The sequence below is a fragment of the Hippoglossus stenolepis genome, chromosome 7 (assembly GCF_022539355.2).
Source record: "Hippoglossus stenolepis isolate QCI-W04-F060 chromosome 7, HSTE1.2, whole genome shotgun sequence".
NCBI lineage: Eukaryota > Metazoa > Chordata > Actinopteri > Pleuronectiformes > Pleuronectidae > Hippoglossus > Hippoglossus stenolepis.
This window is the reverse complement of record NC_061489.1, coordinates 18,888,394-18,905,151: the sequence shown is the minus strand read 5'-3', so window position 1 is coordinate 18,905,151 and position 16,758 is coordinate 18,888,394. Positions and strand designations below refer to the sequence as shown.

Here is a 16,758-nt window from a genome sequence, read left to right as displayed (position 1 = left end):
GCAGCTGGCTTTACACATCTGTGTTGTTACACTGTCTGAGAGAAACTCAAGCTGTTTGTGATGTATTCAATGAGATATATATACTGTATTATAAACTGGTTTATGAAAGTTTATTAGATAGTTTGTTAGCTCTGGGGGGGGTTGGACTCAAAATGAATCAAGAACAGCTCCACATCTATCAGATCCATATGCATGATCTTTGTGTCTATGGATGGGTAAGAACTCAAAGACTGTACTGACTAAACTGTGATAAACCAAAAGACAAATTAAAATGTTTATCCTTCAATTCTACATAAGATGGTGAATAGCTCCATGATAGCAATGATGCACAGAGATGTAGCAATTTATTGACTACAACTGTACCAAAGTAGATGGAAATACCTCAAAGGAACAAAGTTTTAGTAAATGTAGGACCAGGCACAATCTCCATTTATATTTATGTTCTCTCTAGGCTGAATAAATGTATTCAGTGTTTTTGTGTTACAAGACCACAAAGAGAGACTCACAACATTTTACTTTCCAATTGCATATAAACCATTTACAGTTTTATTTACTATCATAAGTTGACTTTGGCCCAAATGTTTTTCCTTATGATGGGATCTCATAGGCAATCTCCAAGGACTCTTAAAACTCTTAAATACACTAACATCCATAAGAACATTTAAAATAGACTTATTGTTACTCCTTCAACTTAAAAATATGTATATGAGTTATGAACTTCTATGGTGTAAAAGCATCAGTGCATATACGAGACAAATGACGAAGCTGTACACAACAAACAGCTACTGACCTACTACTTTTTAACCAAGTTTTATTCTCATATCTGTTTTGCTTTTGATGACAGATAGACATTCAAAATGTTTAATTAATCACCTTTTATCTTTTTATGTTGGAGTAATTTGTGCAAATGCAGATCCTAATAACTAAATAAAAGCTGTAAATTATAACATTGTCTCTTGTAATGACATATTGTGTCAGTGATGGTAAATGTTAATGGAACCTTAAAAAGGGCGATAACAGACAAAAACAGCAGGTTTTACATGTGTCAAAGATAGTTAAAGGTTTTGCAGTAAGGACTCGGTAAAGTGTCTTTAATATTAAAACATATTTTAAGTTCTCAAGGCATGAACATTAATTGGCTAATGATACATTAATAACAGCTTCTCATGAACACGATCTCTCAAAGTTGTTTAGTTTGTAAGAGCCTAAAAGTATCCAACACTAATATCACTTAATTTTTAAATGCAGTTCAAAAAACACAATTACTAAACAATATGAGGAACAATAACAAGTTAGTAAACGTTCACAAACTATAGTTCAAATCGCCCTGAATAAGTCACAAACAGCGGCAGTTGCCACCAAACAGATGTGGCAACTGACAGCTGCCTCAAATCGCGGCAGCTGCCTTCACATATCAGTGGCAATTTCTATTGCCACCGGAAGTGCCTCTACGAGCTGCCGCTGCCACGATTCGAGCTTGCTGCCTCTCCGTGTCGGTCCTGCGGCCGCTGCCTGGGCGTCTTGTTTCCACTAAACCGCTTTCAATATCAAAAAGCTACGTTTACTCAAACATAAACACGCAGCGATACCGGAAATGAAGGTGCACTTGTCTTACTTAGAGGTTGCTGTAAAAACAAATAATCTTTTATTAGTCCCACTATTGGGAAATATACCATGTTACAGCAGTTAAATGGAATAGTGAGCTAAACACTGAGAAAATGAGAAAAAAATACAGTATAAACACAAGGAGCTGTATAAGATGCAGAAATATGTGTCAGTATGAGATTGAACTACTCTGGACCCAGGGGTATAAGCCAAATACAGACTGATATCCAACCACCCCTTCCTGCCAATCAGCTATGCATTGCACATCCATAATATTAAAATTGTACAGATAGAACCCTATTATTGCACAGTTAAATCAGTTGAAACCCTGAGTGAGTTATACATAAAATGCATATTAGATTAGATAGAACTTTATTGATCCACACATCAGGGAAATTCACTTGTTTACAGCATCAGGCAGGTCAGAATGAGGAATGCCTGCGGTGGCCAGGAATCAATTGCTTGGAAGGCAGCTATACTCAACACTATACCACCAATGCTCACCATTATATACCACTGCTGGTTGACTGGGAGCAACAGGAAAGAAGGAATGACCTCAGTCTCCTCAGCAGATACAGTGTTCTCTGGCTCTTCTTGTAAATTGCAGTGGGTGCTTTTTTCAAGATAAACCGCTGATCTCAAACTTAAAATGAAGGGATAGCAAAATTGTTTTGGCCCAGATTTGGCCCACATCCCACACGTCACACATCCAGCCCCCATAGCATGTGGAATGACGGCACTTGGGTGTTCCGCTCCTGTTTACCAGATCTGGGCGTTAGCCGTAGTAATACCACATGTGGCAAAGGTGCCAAAAGGTAGCCTGAATTTTATATATATATAATTATTATTATATATTCACCATTTACCACATGGGCCACTTTAGGTTCACATCCAGATTAGACCTTGTCTAGAACGCATTTTTGCCAAAAAAAGCCGATATTTGTTTTGGGATGTTTGGGCTACATTTGCTATTTTACAAGTTTAGGCCCACATCCATTTTGTTCGGGTCACCAAAAGGCCAGAGGTGCCGCATCATTGCCTGAGGTGGCCCACATCCTTATGCTGTCTGGGGAGTAGTCTGTCAGGATGTGTCTCATTAACCTTGTGCAGAAAACAATACACACTCATCATATGTGCACACTCACAATACTAAATCATGGCAAACACATTTTGATTAGTTTGTCTACCGAGATGTTTGTTTTCTAACAAGTTTCAGCTCTCAGGTTGTGACTCCAGCTGTAGGAAACATCACAAGTAAACAGAAAACGCCTCAATCAATATTTGTTGTCACCACCCTTCGCTTTAAGAGCAGCACCACTCCTTGGTAAAGTTTTTAAAGGATCTTTTGCGGGTGGTTTGTTCAACACATGTTGGTCAGTTGTTCTGTCTCTTCATGTGATCACAGGCTGACTCCATGAGGCCACACCATCAGTAGGGCTCCTTGTTCTTTATGAGTCCTGCTGTATGTTTGGGGTTATGGTTGTTATGCTGCAGAGTGGTGCTCCATGCTCCATGCCCTTAAAAACTCACACTTACAGACTCTTAAAAAAGCTTTTATCCAAGTGCCATTAGAAAACTTAACCATGTGCAATAATGTACTGTGTCTCTATGTTACAATTTGTGCCATTGGGACATTTAATTTTCTTGTTTTTAATCTTAACATCTGAAGTGCCTAAAAGTTTGACACAGAAATGACAATACTGAGATGAAATATACACGTGGAAATAAAGTAGTATATATTGGAAAATGAAAATTATATCAATAAACCTCCAAAGTGTAAAGTACATTAACTTAAGTACTAATACTGAGTACAAAGGTGCTGTACATGCTATTTCCATGGAGATATTGCACCTCACAGTCTATATTTATTAGTAGTTATTAGTAGATACTAGTTTTTTGCAGATTCACATATGATTAGAAAATAACATAATAACAAAATGAACAAAATACAATTGAAGAGTAAATTCTGATGTATCCAGGGGCATATTAATTCATAAATCCCACCCCCACACATACAACAATAAAGTGATGTACATATTAATGCATCAGTAATTATCATCCAATATATTTTAATCAGAAATTTGTCATTTTGCATCAATGATCACTTTGGTCATTGAGTATGTTCACATTTGGTTCTTTAGGTGCTTTTTGCCGCTAATACATTTCTACTTCTACTCAAGTAAAATTCTGAATGCAGGACTTTTGCTTTGCATTTGAACGTGTGAGCTACAATATCACATAGTTAAAACCAATAAATTGTACTGAGAGGAGAATCTGGGTTATAGTGTTGCAAATATTCCAAAGTGCAGGCATAGTATTGGACATACCTACAGCATTAGGAATAGAAACAGTATATTAAGAAGGCGTGGGCCGGGTTATTTTCAGCAGCTCAACATGTGGTAGCTTGTACACACCACTGAGGCTTTGAGGACAACTACAACTATAACTACTGCTACTTTTAGAGGTCAGAGTTTTAAAATCTCATATGCTCCTGAGTCCAACTAAAATTATCAGCTAAAAGAAGATAAGAAAAATATAAAATAATCTATTGTGAATTGATTGGAGCACCGTCACCTTCCTCTTTCTTTGAAAACTGTGTTTTCTCACAGCATATTCTCAGATTTCTCACCATCAGTACTTCAGTGTAGTGTTATCACATATAGTATTCGTCCTGTCTGAATGGAAACACTGTAGTAGGGCAGCGTAAGGATATCAGTTGCTCTGCACGTCCATTTTTAGTTTCCAGCAGCAGAGTGGACTTGGCCTTGTTATAGTGACCTGCAGGCCTGTGAGAGAAGCAGCTTCATGAACAGGTGCAGGCCACACACACACACACTCACACAAACAAACACACTGAATCAGCCATTGAAAATTCACTCAATCATCTCATTCACTTTTTTACACTGTCAGTCCCTCCTTATGAAATGATCCGTCACGGCTACATGATCCAGGAGAACAGAACCAGTTTGTTCAGAGACTTATGCAAACACAGATCGTCTGTTTGTAATGTGCATGAGAAGGAAACAGTCTGCAAGTGGCATACGCAACGTTTCCATTTCAAAACACTGTGTTGCTTGGATCAATGTCAACATGACCTTTCACCATCAACAAGTGCCTGTGCTATTTTTACTGGAGAAGAAAAATCGATTTCTGAAAGAGCTCACGATGTGACAACAAAACTACAAAATAACTTTTTCCTGTTCATTTCACTGCGAATGGTTGCGTAGTGTCAACACAGCTCGCCACAAACATCCCGACCCCCTCCTGTCTAATCACATCTCATCTGAGTCAGTCATGAGCTAGACGTGGTGAAGGGGGTCGACGTATCCCTACGAAGGCTTGTCATTACTAATGCATGTGGCATGGGTCGCTGACTTCAGTCTGCAGAGGCTGAATGCTCTGAGGAGATAAGTGGAGATACGGGAGGAAATGGAAGACGGAAACCTCATTACAAAGCACCAGGCACGTCCTGTACACTGCGGGACAGAGCCAGTGAAAGGAGCTGGATGTCGACAAGGCTGAAATAAACAATTTGTCCTTGATTTGATTTGTCTTTAAAGGAGTAGTTCCAAGTTTTTGGGGAGTATGTTTTTGCATCCGTGCCAAGAATGAGATAAGATGCCACTCTCATGTCTGTAGGACAAATATGGAGCTGCAGCTGGCTAGCTTAGCTTAGCATAAAGACTTGCGCTACAGGAAGGTGCTGGGCTGGATCGGAGACTGTATATAAAGATGGACGACGTGACAGCTCCCCAAAAGTGAAGCCAAAGTGTCTCAATCACCACCTGGTGGCTGGCTGCAGTATAGGTCGTAAATCCTGCCGTCTCCATGTTAGTGGATGGGGCATGCACCAAACTAAAAGGTTTAGGTAGAGCTCTCAAAGATGATTTCTGTGATTTACGGTAGTTCTTATCACTGTGATAGTGTAAATTTGGTTTTAATTAGTTATTTTATGCTATAGAAACAGAAGATATAACATCTGAATCAATTAGCTTTAAAGGGTTTGCCACTGTTTCAGCTTATACTGACATGAGTGTGGTATTCATCTTCTCATGTATAAAGCTGCAACTGCTCATTATCCATTAACTACACAGTAGACAAAATATCTGATTAAAGCAGAAATATTTAACAGAGATATGCAGGAAATCTACATATTAAAGAGGCTAAAACAATACATTTCCAGAGAGTCACTCAGACGGGACAAGCTTGACAAATGACGACCAAAATAGTTGGTAATTCCTGTATAGATCATTACAAACAGAGGCAGATCTAACTCGAGGGAAGACAGTGAAAATGTGTAAGTTTCTTTCATGTCAAGAAGCTGTTCAGGAGTCGGACTGTAACTAAGATTGCACAATCAGCAATCGGGGGTCTCTGAAACACATTTGTAATGTGGAGAACATGATGTGTGTGGTCCTCAGCTGCTGCTGTTTTTGCTGTGTGTGTGTGTGTGTGTGTGTGTGTGTGTGTGTGTGTGTGTGTGTGTGTGTGTGTGTGTGTCTGCTCTTGTACAGCTATCTTTGTGAGGACTAGTTTGAATCTACAACCTACGGAGTGCGGACATTTTGGGAAAGTGAGGACCTTTTGGCCGGTCCTCACTTTGTGACCTCCCTTTAATGGACTCTTTGGGGATTAAGACTTGTTTTTTAGGATTAGGGTTAGAATTAGGTTTAGATTAGGTTATGGGTTAGAGTCAGGTATTTAGTTTGGATGGTTATGGTTAGGGTAAGGGGCTAGGGAAGGCATTATACCAATGAGTGTCCTCACTAAGACAGCTGTACAAACGTGTGTGTGTGTGTGTGTGTGTGTGTGTCAGCTGCCACTGGGCGGTGGTCAGAGTCTGGGATGAGTCTACTCAGCAGAGAAGGGCCGAGCCTGATTGGACGTCGGTTTAATGACATAACAAGATAACGTCTGCTCACCAACCGCTGCTCCCACTCTCTGAACACTGTCACCAATCATGTTTTAACTGAAGTAAGAATTCTTTACAGCTGCAGGAACTCGGAGAACCGTCTCTTTTAGCCATATTTCCAAACATAAACATGAAGAAAAGAAATCTAAAAGCTTAGAGGCAAAACAAACAAGTTTATCTTTAAAAAGTGTGTGTGTTTGTAATAATATATAATATCTATACATAATATGTGATAGTATAATGTGTAATAAGCTGAAATATATCTGCGGGGGGGGGGGGGATTCATATAAGCTTGTCTAGTCACAGACAATATTTAATACACAGAGACCATTTGATGCACACTGAGAATAAATCCTGTGACTGCAGAGCCATCTAGTGGCTAATCCTGTTTGTCAATGTGTGTTGAAATGAATTAATTGAATTAACGTTACATAATACAGCAGGTTGATCCTTAGAGTACAACATCCTTGTTCTGCAGCTCCTTGAGCAGCAGTTTGTTTCTCTATATTTTTTTCTGTTTCCCATCTCATCACTTCATGTAGATATTCATTACGGTATTGATCCCTGGTTCAACATATCAGGTTTCAGCTCGTGGTTTCTGGTTTGTTTTCTCTCTATTGACTGTGTTTTTAAGTGAACACAGTCAGGTGATTTCTTACTTATATCTTTTATGTATATATATATATATATATATATCTTTTAGCACTCTGACATGTCTTTGTGTATTAGGGGTCCAAATACGGAAACACGCCAGGCTGAATCAGAAACTTCTTTAAATCAAGGCTATAAAACTTACTTGTATCTTATTGATTTGACCTGAATCTAGTTTTTAGGGCCCGAGCACCTCTGGTGGGAGGCCCTATTGTATTTCGAAGGATTTGTATTTCCCTTTTGGGGCTTTTTCAGGGCCTAGACATGCTCAAATTGTTATCAAAGTTTGCAGGGAATTCAAAACCCCAAAAAGTAATTGTATTCTGGAGTAACTTGAAATGGGCGTGGAAAAATGGCTCAACAGCGCCATCTAAGGAAAAGCCCCTCAGTTAGCTTTCACCGATCTTCACAAAAATCGTAGCCCAGGTGTATCATGACAAGACAAACAAAAAAGGTCAGAGGTGCAATGGGAAAAAAGCAACAGGAAGCCCGCCATTTTGACTTTAGTGGCCATATTGGCCATTTTCCACATTTTTACTTTGATGTACTTGTCCCAGGGCTTTCATCAGATCAACTTCATATGGAGATGCGTGTCATCACAACAAGATGGAGATGAAAACTACCTCAAAGATCGATTTTTCGTTACACGGTGTGACCGTGGCGTGGCGTCAAAGTTTGATTACACGCCATCAAAACACAAGGTTCTGTATCTCGGACATATTTGGTCGAATTGAGTCCAAACTAGACATGTAAGACAAGAGTTCCGGCCTGATGACATCTACACAGAAATCATGACTTAAAAACACAGCGCCCCCTGGTGGCAACAGGAAATGTCTTGTTTTTTGCATGTCTTACACTTGGAAGTATTCCTCCTCATCTACTGACCGCAGCCATGTCAAACCTATGTCAAAAGGGTCTCAAGACATTGATAATGTAGGCATAAGATTACTGTGACTTTTCGTCAAAGGCATATTAATGGCGTGGCGTTAAAGTTCATCGACTCGCTGTGACACACAAAATTGCTGTAACTTCCGTGTTCATGGGTCTATCTCCCTCAAACTACATTTGTGTAGCAACAGCCCCCCCCCTGCAGACATTCATATGGTTTTAAGGAATGGGCATGGCAAAATAACTGACTAGTGCCCCCTAAAGGGCAGCCCCGGCACCACGAGTTGCGGACATGTACAAAAAACCATTAGGGACATGTGTCTTCTCATAACAAACAAATAAGTCTCTTGGATAGATATGCTAGACCAAACAAGAAGCCCGCCATTTTGACTTTAGTGGCCATTTTGGCCATTTTTCACATTTTTACTTTGACGAACTTGTCGTAGGGCTTTCATCAGATCAACTTCATATTGAGATGAGTGTCATTTAAACAAGATGGAGATAAAAACTAACTCAAAGATCGATTTTTCGTCACACGGTGTGACCGTGGCGTGGCATCAAAGTTTGATTACACGCCATCAAAACACGCGGTTCTGTATCTCTGACATATTTGTTCCAATCGAGTTCCAAACTAGACATGTAAGACAAGAGTCCCGGCCTGATGACATCTACACAGAAATCTTGACTTAAAATCACAGCGCCACCTGCTGGCTACAGGAAGTGACATGTTTTTACTTTGATGAACTGCTCCTGGCTGCTTTACAATATACAGCTCAAAAGAGCTCAGTCAAGTCATTGGATCATGGTCAGAATTGTGACATTTCCTCAAACCGTGTAAACATTGAGGTGCGGCGAAGGTTCATCCTTCGCCAAAGGAGACGATGTTGTCATAACTCCAGTGTGCATTGTCCTATCACCGCCAAACTGATGTCTCATGATCAGAGACCAAGCCTGAACAGCTCTATATGTCAATATTTCCTCAGTGTCATAGCGCCACCTACTGATTCGCCATGAAACAGGAAGTACTTTGTAAATCCACTCTGCATTATCCAACCGGCTCCGAACTACTGACCTATGATCACAATCCTGACCTGAACACATCCATATATTAATATTAGTTCAGGGTCATAGCGCCACCTACGTTACGTTACTTTACGTTACTTTACGTAACTTTTCGTTACTGTTAGTTACTTTGTAACTTTTCGTTACTGTTAGTTACTTTTCGTTACTTGGCGTTACTTTCGTACTTTTAGTTACTTTTGTACTTTTATTTACTTTTTAGTTACTTTCGTACTTTTTAGTTACTTTTGTACTTTTAGTTACTTTTGTACTTTTAGTTACTTTTGAGTTACTTTCGTACTTTTAGTTACTTTCGTACTTTTAGTTAATTTTGTACTTTTAGTTACTTTTTAGTTACTTTCGTACTTTTAGTTACTTTTTGTTACTTTTTAGTTACTTTTGTACTTTTAGTTACTTTTTAGTTACTTTTGTACTTTTAGTTACTTTTAGTTACTTTTGTACTTTTAGTTACTTTTAGTTACTTTTGTACTTTTAGTTACTTTTTAGTTACTTTCGTACTTTTAGTTACTTTTTAGTTACTTTTGTACTTTTAGTTACTTTTTAGTTACTTTCGCACTTTTAGTTACTTTTTAGTTACTTTCGCACTTTTAGTTACTTTTGTACTTATAGTTACTTTTGAGTTACTTTTGTACTTTTAGTTACTTTTGTACTTTTAGTTACTTTTTAGTTACTTTCGTACTTTTAGTTACTTTTGAGTTCTTTAGTTACTTTTATTGTTACTTTGTACTTTTAGTTACTTTTGTACTTTTAGTTACTTTTTAGTTACTTTTGTACTTTTCGTTACTTTTTAGTTACTTTCGTACTTTTAGTTACTTTTTAGTTACTTTCGCACTTTTAGTTACTTTTTAGTTACTTTCGCACTTTTAGTTACTTTTTAGTTACTTTCATACTTTTAGTTACTTTTGTACTTTTAGTTACTTTTTAGTTACTTTTGTACTTTTAGTTACTTTTGTACTTTTAGTTACTTTTGTACTTTTAGTTACTTTTTAGTTACTTTCGTACTTTTAGTTACTTTTTAGTTACTTTTGTACTTTTAGTTACTTTTGTACTTTTAGTTACTTTTTAGTTACTTTTGTACTTTTAGTTACTTTTGTACTTTTAGTTACTTTTTAGTACAGTAACATAACGTAACGTACAATAACGTAAAGTTACGTAACGTACAGTAACATAACGTAACGTAACGTACAGTAACATAACGTAACGTAAAGTTACGCAAAGTTACGTACCCTGGGACATTTCTTCACTCGGCCTGAAGTTTATTGTACTAAAGCAGGGATTCCAAAACCTTTGAGTCCTTGATGCCCAAAATAACCGAGTCAGAGATATGTGACCCCCATTATCCCAAAGGATATTTTAGCTGAGCTTGTTCACAAAAAATCTCCCATGTGCAATGTTTCCTGTGGTGCTGTAAACTGACCTGCTGCAACTGATGCTGTCACTCATCTGTCATAATCACCATGCATGGTTATTTACATGGTTTTATTCTAACAAGTACTTTTTTTAGCTTTTGGAACAATTATGGCTAAAATATGATATTGAGAATTGCATTTAAATTGTATTTGATGTCTGTAAATCACCTTGTGACCCTTTTGTGTCTCATTAAAGGTCATACTTCTTCTAACCTGTTAAAGGCCTCGTCCAGATCTTCACAGTCACAGCAGCATCCGTACTGGTAGATATCACACTCGCAGCAGCACATGGGATCATCTGGCTCCAGAGGCTTTAACTTCTCCCATTTCATTATGGCTTCCTGAAGTTCACAGGGCAACTTCGTTCTCTGGAGCGATGCACAAATGAACTACACCATTAAAACAAACTATTAGTGCAGGGAACATATCTATGGAAATGTACTGACAGAATCTATAACACAAAAACCTCTACATCGTTGTGTGACAGCACCTCGCCATCACCGTGGTTATGATGTCACTATCTCCCTGGTGACTAATGTTGTGCAGCCTAAATCCGTCCGAACTGCTCCCACGTCCAATCCTTGGCGTGGAAACAGAGATTCCCTCACGTCACACATCACACCACAGATTTAGTTCTCCTGTCTGGATAAATGTGCACCGTTGTTTGGACTATTTAAAGAAGACCCGTACCACCCAATCATCCAATAGGATCACTGAGTGGCTCAGAGGCTTCAGGTATTGGCTGAAACACCAATACAACGTCTCCAAGGTTGCGCCTCCCACATGGGGTGACCAAAGGCTTAGTGTGAGCCTGATTATTTCTGTAGCTGCTGGACACAAGATGTTGTTAGAGTGGAGCATCCAAACAAATGCATGGATATAGACTTACTTCTGTGAGTATTCCTTCAATTTCTCATGGCTTTTTAAAGTTTGAACCTTTCACAGATCAGTTTTCAGTCAGTTTTATCACGAACAAGTCATTTAGTGATCAAAGAATTTAAAATGCTAAGTTTGAATTGACCGATTCACTGCATTTTACTGCTCGTGGACTGTTGTTTGTGAGTATTTATGACCAGCGTTCTTGTTGTGCATAGCATTATTTAGAAGTTATTAGAGATATATAAATATAAAAATATCATTGTTTATATTAGTGATGAACAAAATGTAAATTCATTTGTATATTAACTGTTTAAATTAATATGGTCGTTATTACTGGTTTTTAGGATTTTCTCACCAAGTTTTCCATTTGTTTATTTTCTTTCTGAGATCTAACATCAATTTACTTTGTCTAATGTATATTTATTAACTATGGACCAAAACTACAAAAATGATTCAAAGCAAACAAAGCATAATTTGTTCAGTTATTTCATATAACACACAGCATTCATTATTAAATTCTCTTTAACTGAGCAAACACATGAATCTTTTAATTCAGACCTTCTCAGCAGACACAATTTATTCAGTCCTGTAACCCATTGATATTGTTCTTTAAAGCATTAATGTGTATTTAATAATTAATATCAATCCATATCGACACTGTTATTCTAACTTGCTCTGAATGTCCAAATGCTGTAATTTCAGGTGTCTGTGTAAATACTGTGAAACGAGGTTGCTTACACTGTGGTGGAAAAGGTGGTGACCTAATGTGGGTCGGTTAAACACTTTAACAAGTGATCACTCTAAACTGGCTTTAGCAGATTACTGAGCCGGAACAGATGCACAAAGGACTGGAAGATTTGTTTTAGTGCATGACGACAGACACCTGCTGCGTGTGTGTTACCTTGACATGGAGGAAAGCTCACACACTATCAGACTGGATAATACAGGCTGATGACAAAACTGACTTTTTAAAGAAAAACTCAGGAAAACATTTTATGATTTTTATAATTGACGACTTTTTTGACTTGTACTTTTTAAAGTTCTGATTATTATTGATTTAAGACACTGTGTAGAAAATAAGCTTTTAATTTTAAGATAGCTGAAGAAAGCAAGAGCTAATTTTAGATTCTGCTGAGGTAGAAAGAGACGTTTACCAACTGTAACAGTCTCCAAAGCTCAAAGGGGACACACACAAAGCATCTTTGTGCCGGCCCCCGCTCTGTGTGAGTGTGTGAGAGTGTGAGTGTGTGAGTGTGTGTGTGTCTGTGAGTGAGTCATACTCAAGTTGACATCTGTTTGCAGGTACCAGTTCCAGAGAAGATGGTGGCCTCTGTGCTCACCTTCCTCATCTCAAGTAAACATGTTCAACCTAATGAGCAACTGCTGCAACTGGGTATCCAAGATACAGGAGCCAATCAGGTACAAACTAAAAAGAAGAAGACTGAATGAGTATAAAAGACGAAAGTGAAATTATACATGTGCTACAATAGACAAAACTTCTGTTTAATTAAAGTTGTGTTGACAGCTACAATGACACCTCCTGAATTCACATTTTACCAGATATTGGTGCAACTATTTATATTTCTACGATTTTATTCCAAATGAGTTCAACTGACACTTGAACTCAAAGTCTGTTCTCTGTGTTTTTCTCTGCAGGAAAGTGACTATTGTTGTGGTTGGTCTTGACAAAGCAGGAAAAACCTCCTCCATCAGGGGGATGTTTAGAGGTAATCCAACACTTACTGATTCAGAGTACTGTGCAATGTAAAATATGACAAATATTCAACCTGTACATTACCGTGTGTGTCCTCCAGTGAACCATGGCGTGGAAGCAGGACCCACCCATGGCTGCGTGCGAAACGAGCTGCGAGTGGAGAACTACCTGGTCTCCCTGCTGGATGTGGGAGGATCAGCGGAGTCGAGAGGGGGCTGGAGGGAGCTGTACGCCGAGGCCCACGGGATCATCTTCGTGGTGGACTCCAGTGACAAGCAGAGGATAAAGGAGGTCAAGGAGGTTCTGGCTGACCTGCTGAGACAACCCAGAGTGGCAGGGAAACCGATATTAGTGTAAATACACTCAACTTACCTGAATATTAAAGGTCCAGTGTAAGATTTAGGTGAAAGGGATCTATTGGCAGAAATTGAATATAAAATAATCCTAGTGGTGTTTTCATTAGTGTATGATCACCTAAATTGAACGAATTGTTGTCTTCTTTACTTTATTGTCTTTTTTGGGTCCTTTATATTTAAATACTTTATCTTTACATCGGGAGTGGGTCCTTTCCACGGAGGCCACCATGTTTTTTACAGTAGCCCAGACTGGACAAACTAAACACCTTTTGAGTTTTTTCTGACAACTGAAGGCTGCCACAGGTTCTCTTTCATGTTTGGAAGAAGAGGGTGAGGTGACAGGTGTTCAGCTGCAACATGCAACCTAACCACCAGATGTCACTAAATCCTACACACTGAACCTTTAAATGTGTTTTTTAAATATCATCATGTGCAGGTGCAAACAGTGCTCTCTGGTGGCTTAGGAGAAAAATACAGTGAAAACGAAGACACTCAGGCCTGACGTGAAGCTTTTATGTTTCAGGTTGGCAAACAAACAGGACAAGATGAACGCTTTGCTGGGAAGTGAGCTGATTGAGATTCTGTCTCTTGAGAAGCTGGTGAACCAGAGCCGCTCTCTGTGCCATATTGTGAGTACTGCTCTAAAATTCACCATTGCAGGTCACACTAGAGTACATGTGACCTCCTGTCAGAGAATTGCAGAGTTGCATGTTGACAGACATTTTAAACATCAAGACAAACTGACCTTTCCCCTCTCCCCCCTCAGGAGTCTTGTTCAGCCTTAATGGACCTGCGACGCTGGTCGGAAAGAAAGACTCTGCGAGGCCTCCGCTGGCTGCTGCGCGCGGTTTGTATGGATTATCCTGAGCTGTGTACCCGAGTAGCCCAGGACAGCAAGAGGCCTCTAGAGACAAGAGAGAGGGAGAAGAACGGGAAAACTGAGAAGGTCCGCAGGAAAAACAAAGGGGAACGGTAAGAAAAACCTTTGTGTTCAGAGGATTCACGACACAAACACTGCACAGTTCATAAAGAAAAACATTGGAGCTACACTCTGACCTTTTATATTCAATATCCTCTCTCCTCAGGTTGCGATCCAGCAAGTCCGATCTTCGTCAGGTTCATCGGCCCAAAGACAAGGAGAGGAAGAGCAAGGGTGAAGGAAAACTGCAGCCCATTCGAAACATGCTGCAGAAGGTCAGAGAAACATCATTTTCTCCACTGTTAACATGAGATGATATCTGTCTCTGTGGTACGTTTGTGTCCTTCATTACTTTATATCTCTACATTGTCATAATTGTGAAGTCTTCTATAAACATAAGAGTTGCAAACAATAAATGAATGTTGACTTAAACTCTTGTGTGTTTTCCCAGGAGTCCACATTAAAAAAGACGCTGAAGACAAAGAAGAAGAAGACGGTTAAGGTCAAGAAAGGTGAAAAGGACCAAGAGGAGGTGAATGAAGCAGAGGTGGAGGAGGAGGAGGAGGAGGAACAGGAGGCTGACGTTAATGAAGGAGAGCAAGAGAACTCCAGTCATAGAGAGAAAGCCAGCAGTGCCCTGATCCCGCCCAAAAAAGACAAAAAAATCAAACGCAAAGCAAAAGTAAAAGAAGAACCTCTGAACCTGCAAGAACCTCTGGACAATGAAGAGAAGCCGCTGAAAGGTTGGAATCGCTTATTAAAGGCCTATGTTTATTTTGTTACAAGCTGTTTAAGAATAGAAATCTGATGTTTCTTCTATCTTGTGTTTAGCTAAAGGGGAGAGGAGGAAGAAGAAGAAAGCTGTGAAAGTGAAAAGAAAGAACAAGATCAACACAGAGGAGATGTCTGAAGCTTACTCTCAACCCGTGGACCTCTCTGCGACCTTTGGTGAGCCTCGTCCACTTCTTCCTTCCGCCAATCTCGCACAATAACAAGTTGGACTCTAAAAATTATGAAATATGCTTAAAAAGACGATGACCCTGTCTCCTGATAGATCTTTACCGGAAAGCGATACTGGCTCTGAAGGAACGTCAGGGCCAGGAACAGTGATTCCTGGGTGTGTTCTTCCACCTGCAGGATGAGGATGTAGTGCACTGTGGCAGTTTCCAGTCGCTTCACATCACTTCACGGACTGTTACAACCTTCACCTGCTATTAGACCTGAGATCAACATCCATCTTGAGGGATCCCACCACTAGTGGACAGACGCATCAAGGACCCGTTTGAGTTCTGATCACTCGGACCACATCCGGAGATGGTCTGGGACACACCTGGCCACATTGTCTGAGCTGTGTGAGCTGAAATGCATTGTGGGCCGCATATTGAGTGATCACAGCTGACGTTCTCTCTCCCACTACAGTTTCATACTGAACCAAAAGTATTTTTACACTTCCATTGAACTGCCATGACTTTACCACTTCAGACCTGATCCCTGAACCTTTGAGAAACTTAAATTCCAGTGTGTTGTGAAGGGCGGGTCTGCATAAACATGTAATCATAGAAAAATAACATTATAATAGAAACATTTTTAAATTACCACAAAAAAATAAATGTGAGTGCTTGGCCAAATTGTTACATGAGATTTTGATTGTATAATCTTACTTAGTTTTAATTTTAAGGGAAACATCATTTTTCAACCGAATCCTTTTTTATGATGATTTGAACAATGATAGCAAAGTGACCAACACATCTCTGAAATTGTATAATAAACATTTTGTCAGTAAGTGTGCAGTGTATTTTGTGTTTACATTAGAGCAGCCACAATAAGTGTTGTCACAGCAGCAAACATTACAACAGTATTTATCCTGCAAGCTATTTAAACATCTAACATACACAACAAATGAAGAACATAATCTCGATTTAAAAAAATGGATTCGGTTTCAGTCCTCCTTCCTTACATCTAAGTCAACTTGTTTATCAACCATAATCCATATCTGAAAAAAATAAACTCTATATTTATTGGGTATTTACCGCTGCAGCTTCTGGAATGGACAGAGGGATTTTTGAGCTTCATCAATATTGATTTTACCGTCCAAGCCAAAGCAATGCCAAATATTGCTAAATTAAATAAAGATGGAGTGTTAAACGAGGGTATATGAAGTCACATTGAAAATAAAAGTGGCTCAAGTGATCACTGGTGAATTTCTGACCTTATTTTAGATAACAGAATAAAGTGACCTCCAGGAGAGGTAGTTATCCTACAGATCAACGTAAAGGTTTGGTTTTACATGTAATGTGTGGAGTACCATTTTGAACTGTGACACATGGAAACCATAGAGGTGTTGC

At 39.1% G+C, this 16,758-nt stretch overlaps 1 protein-coding gene across 1 annotated transcript; it reads left to right on the top strand.

Annotated features, from left to right (window-relative positions):
* The first annotated feature begins 11,291 nt into the window (after window positions 1-11,291).
* On the top strand, window positions 11,292-16,196 carry arl13a (ADP-ribosylation factor-like 13A). Its single transcript, XM_035160604.1, has 10 exons — window positions 11,292-11,438; window positions 12,727-12,843; window positions 13,081-13,151; window positions 13,239-13,491; window positions 14,018-14,123; window positions 14,261-14,466; window positions 14,580-14,688; window positions 14,865-15,156; window positions 15,245-15,361; window positions 15,468-16,196. The coding sequence occupies exons 1-10, from the start codon at window positions 11,419-11,421 to the stop codon at window positions 15,521-15,523; spliced, it is 1,347 nt and encodes a 448-aa protein (XP_035016495.1). The 5' UTR covers window positions 11,292-11,418; the 3' UTR covers window positions 15,524-16,196.
* The last annotated feature ends 562 nt before the right edge of the window (window positions 16,197-16,758 follow it).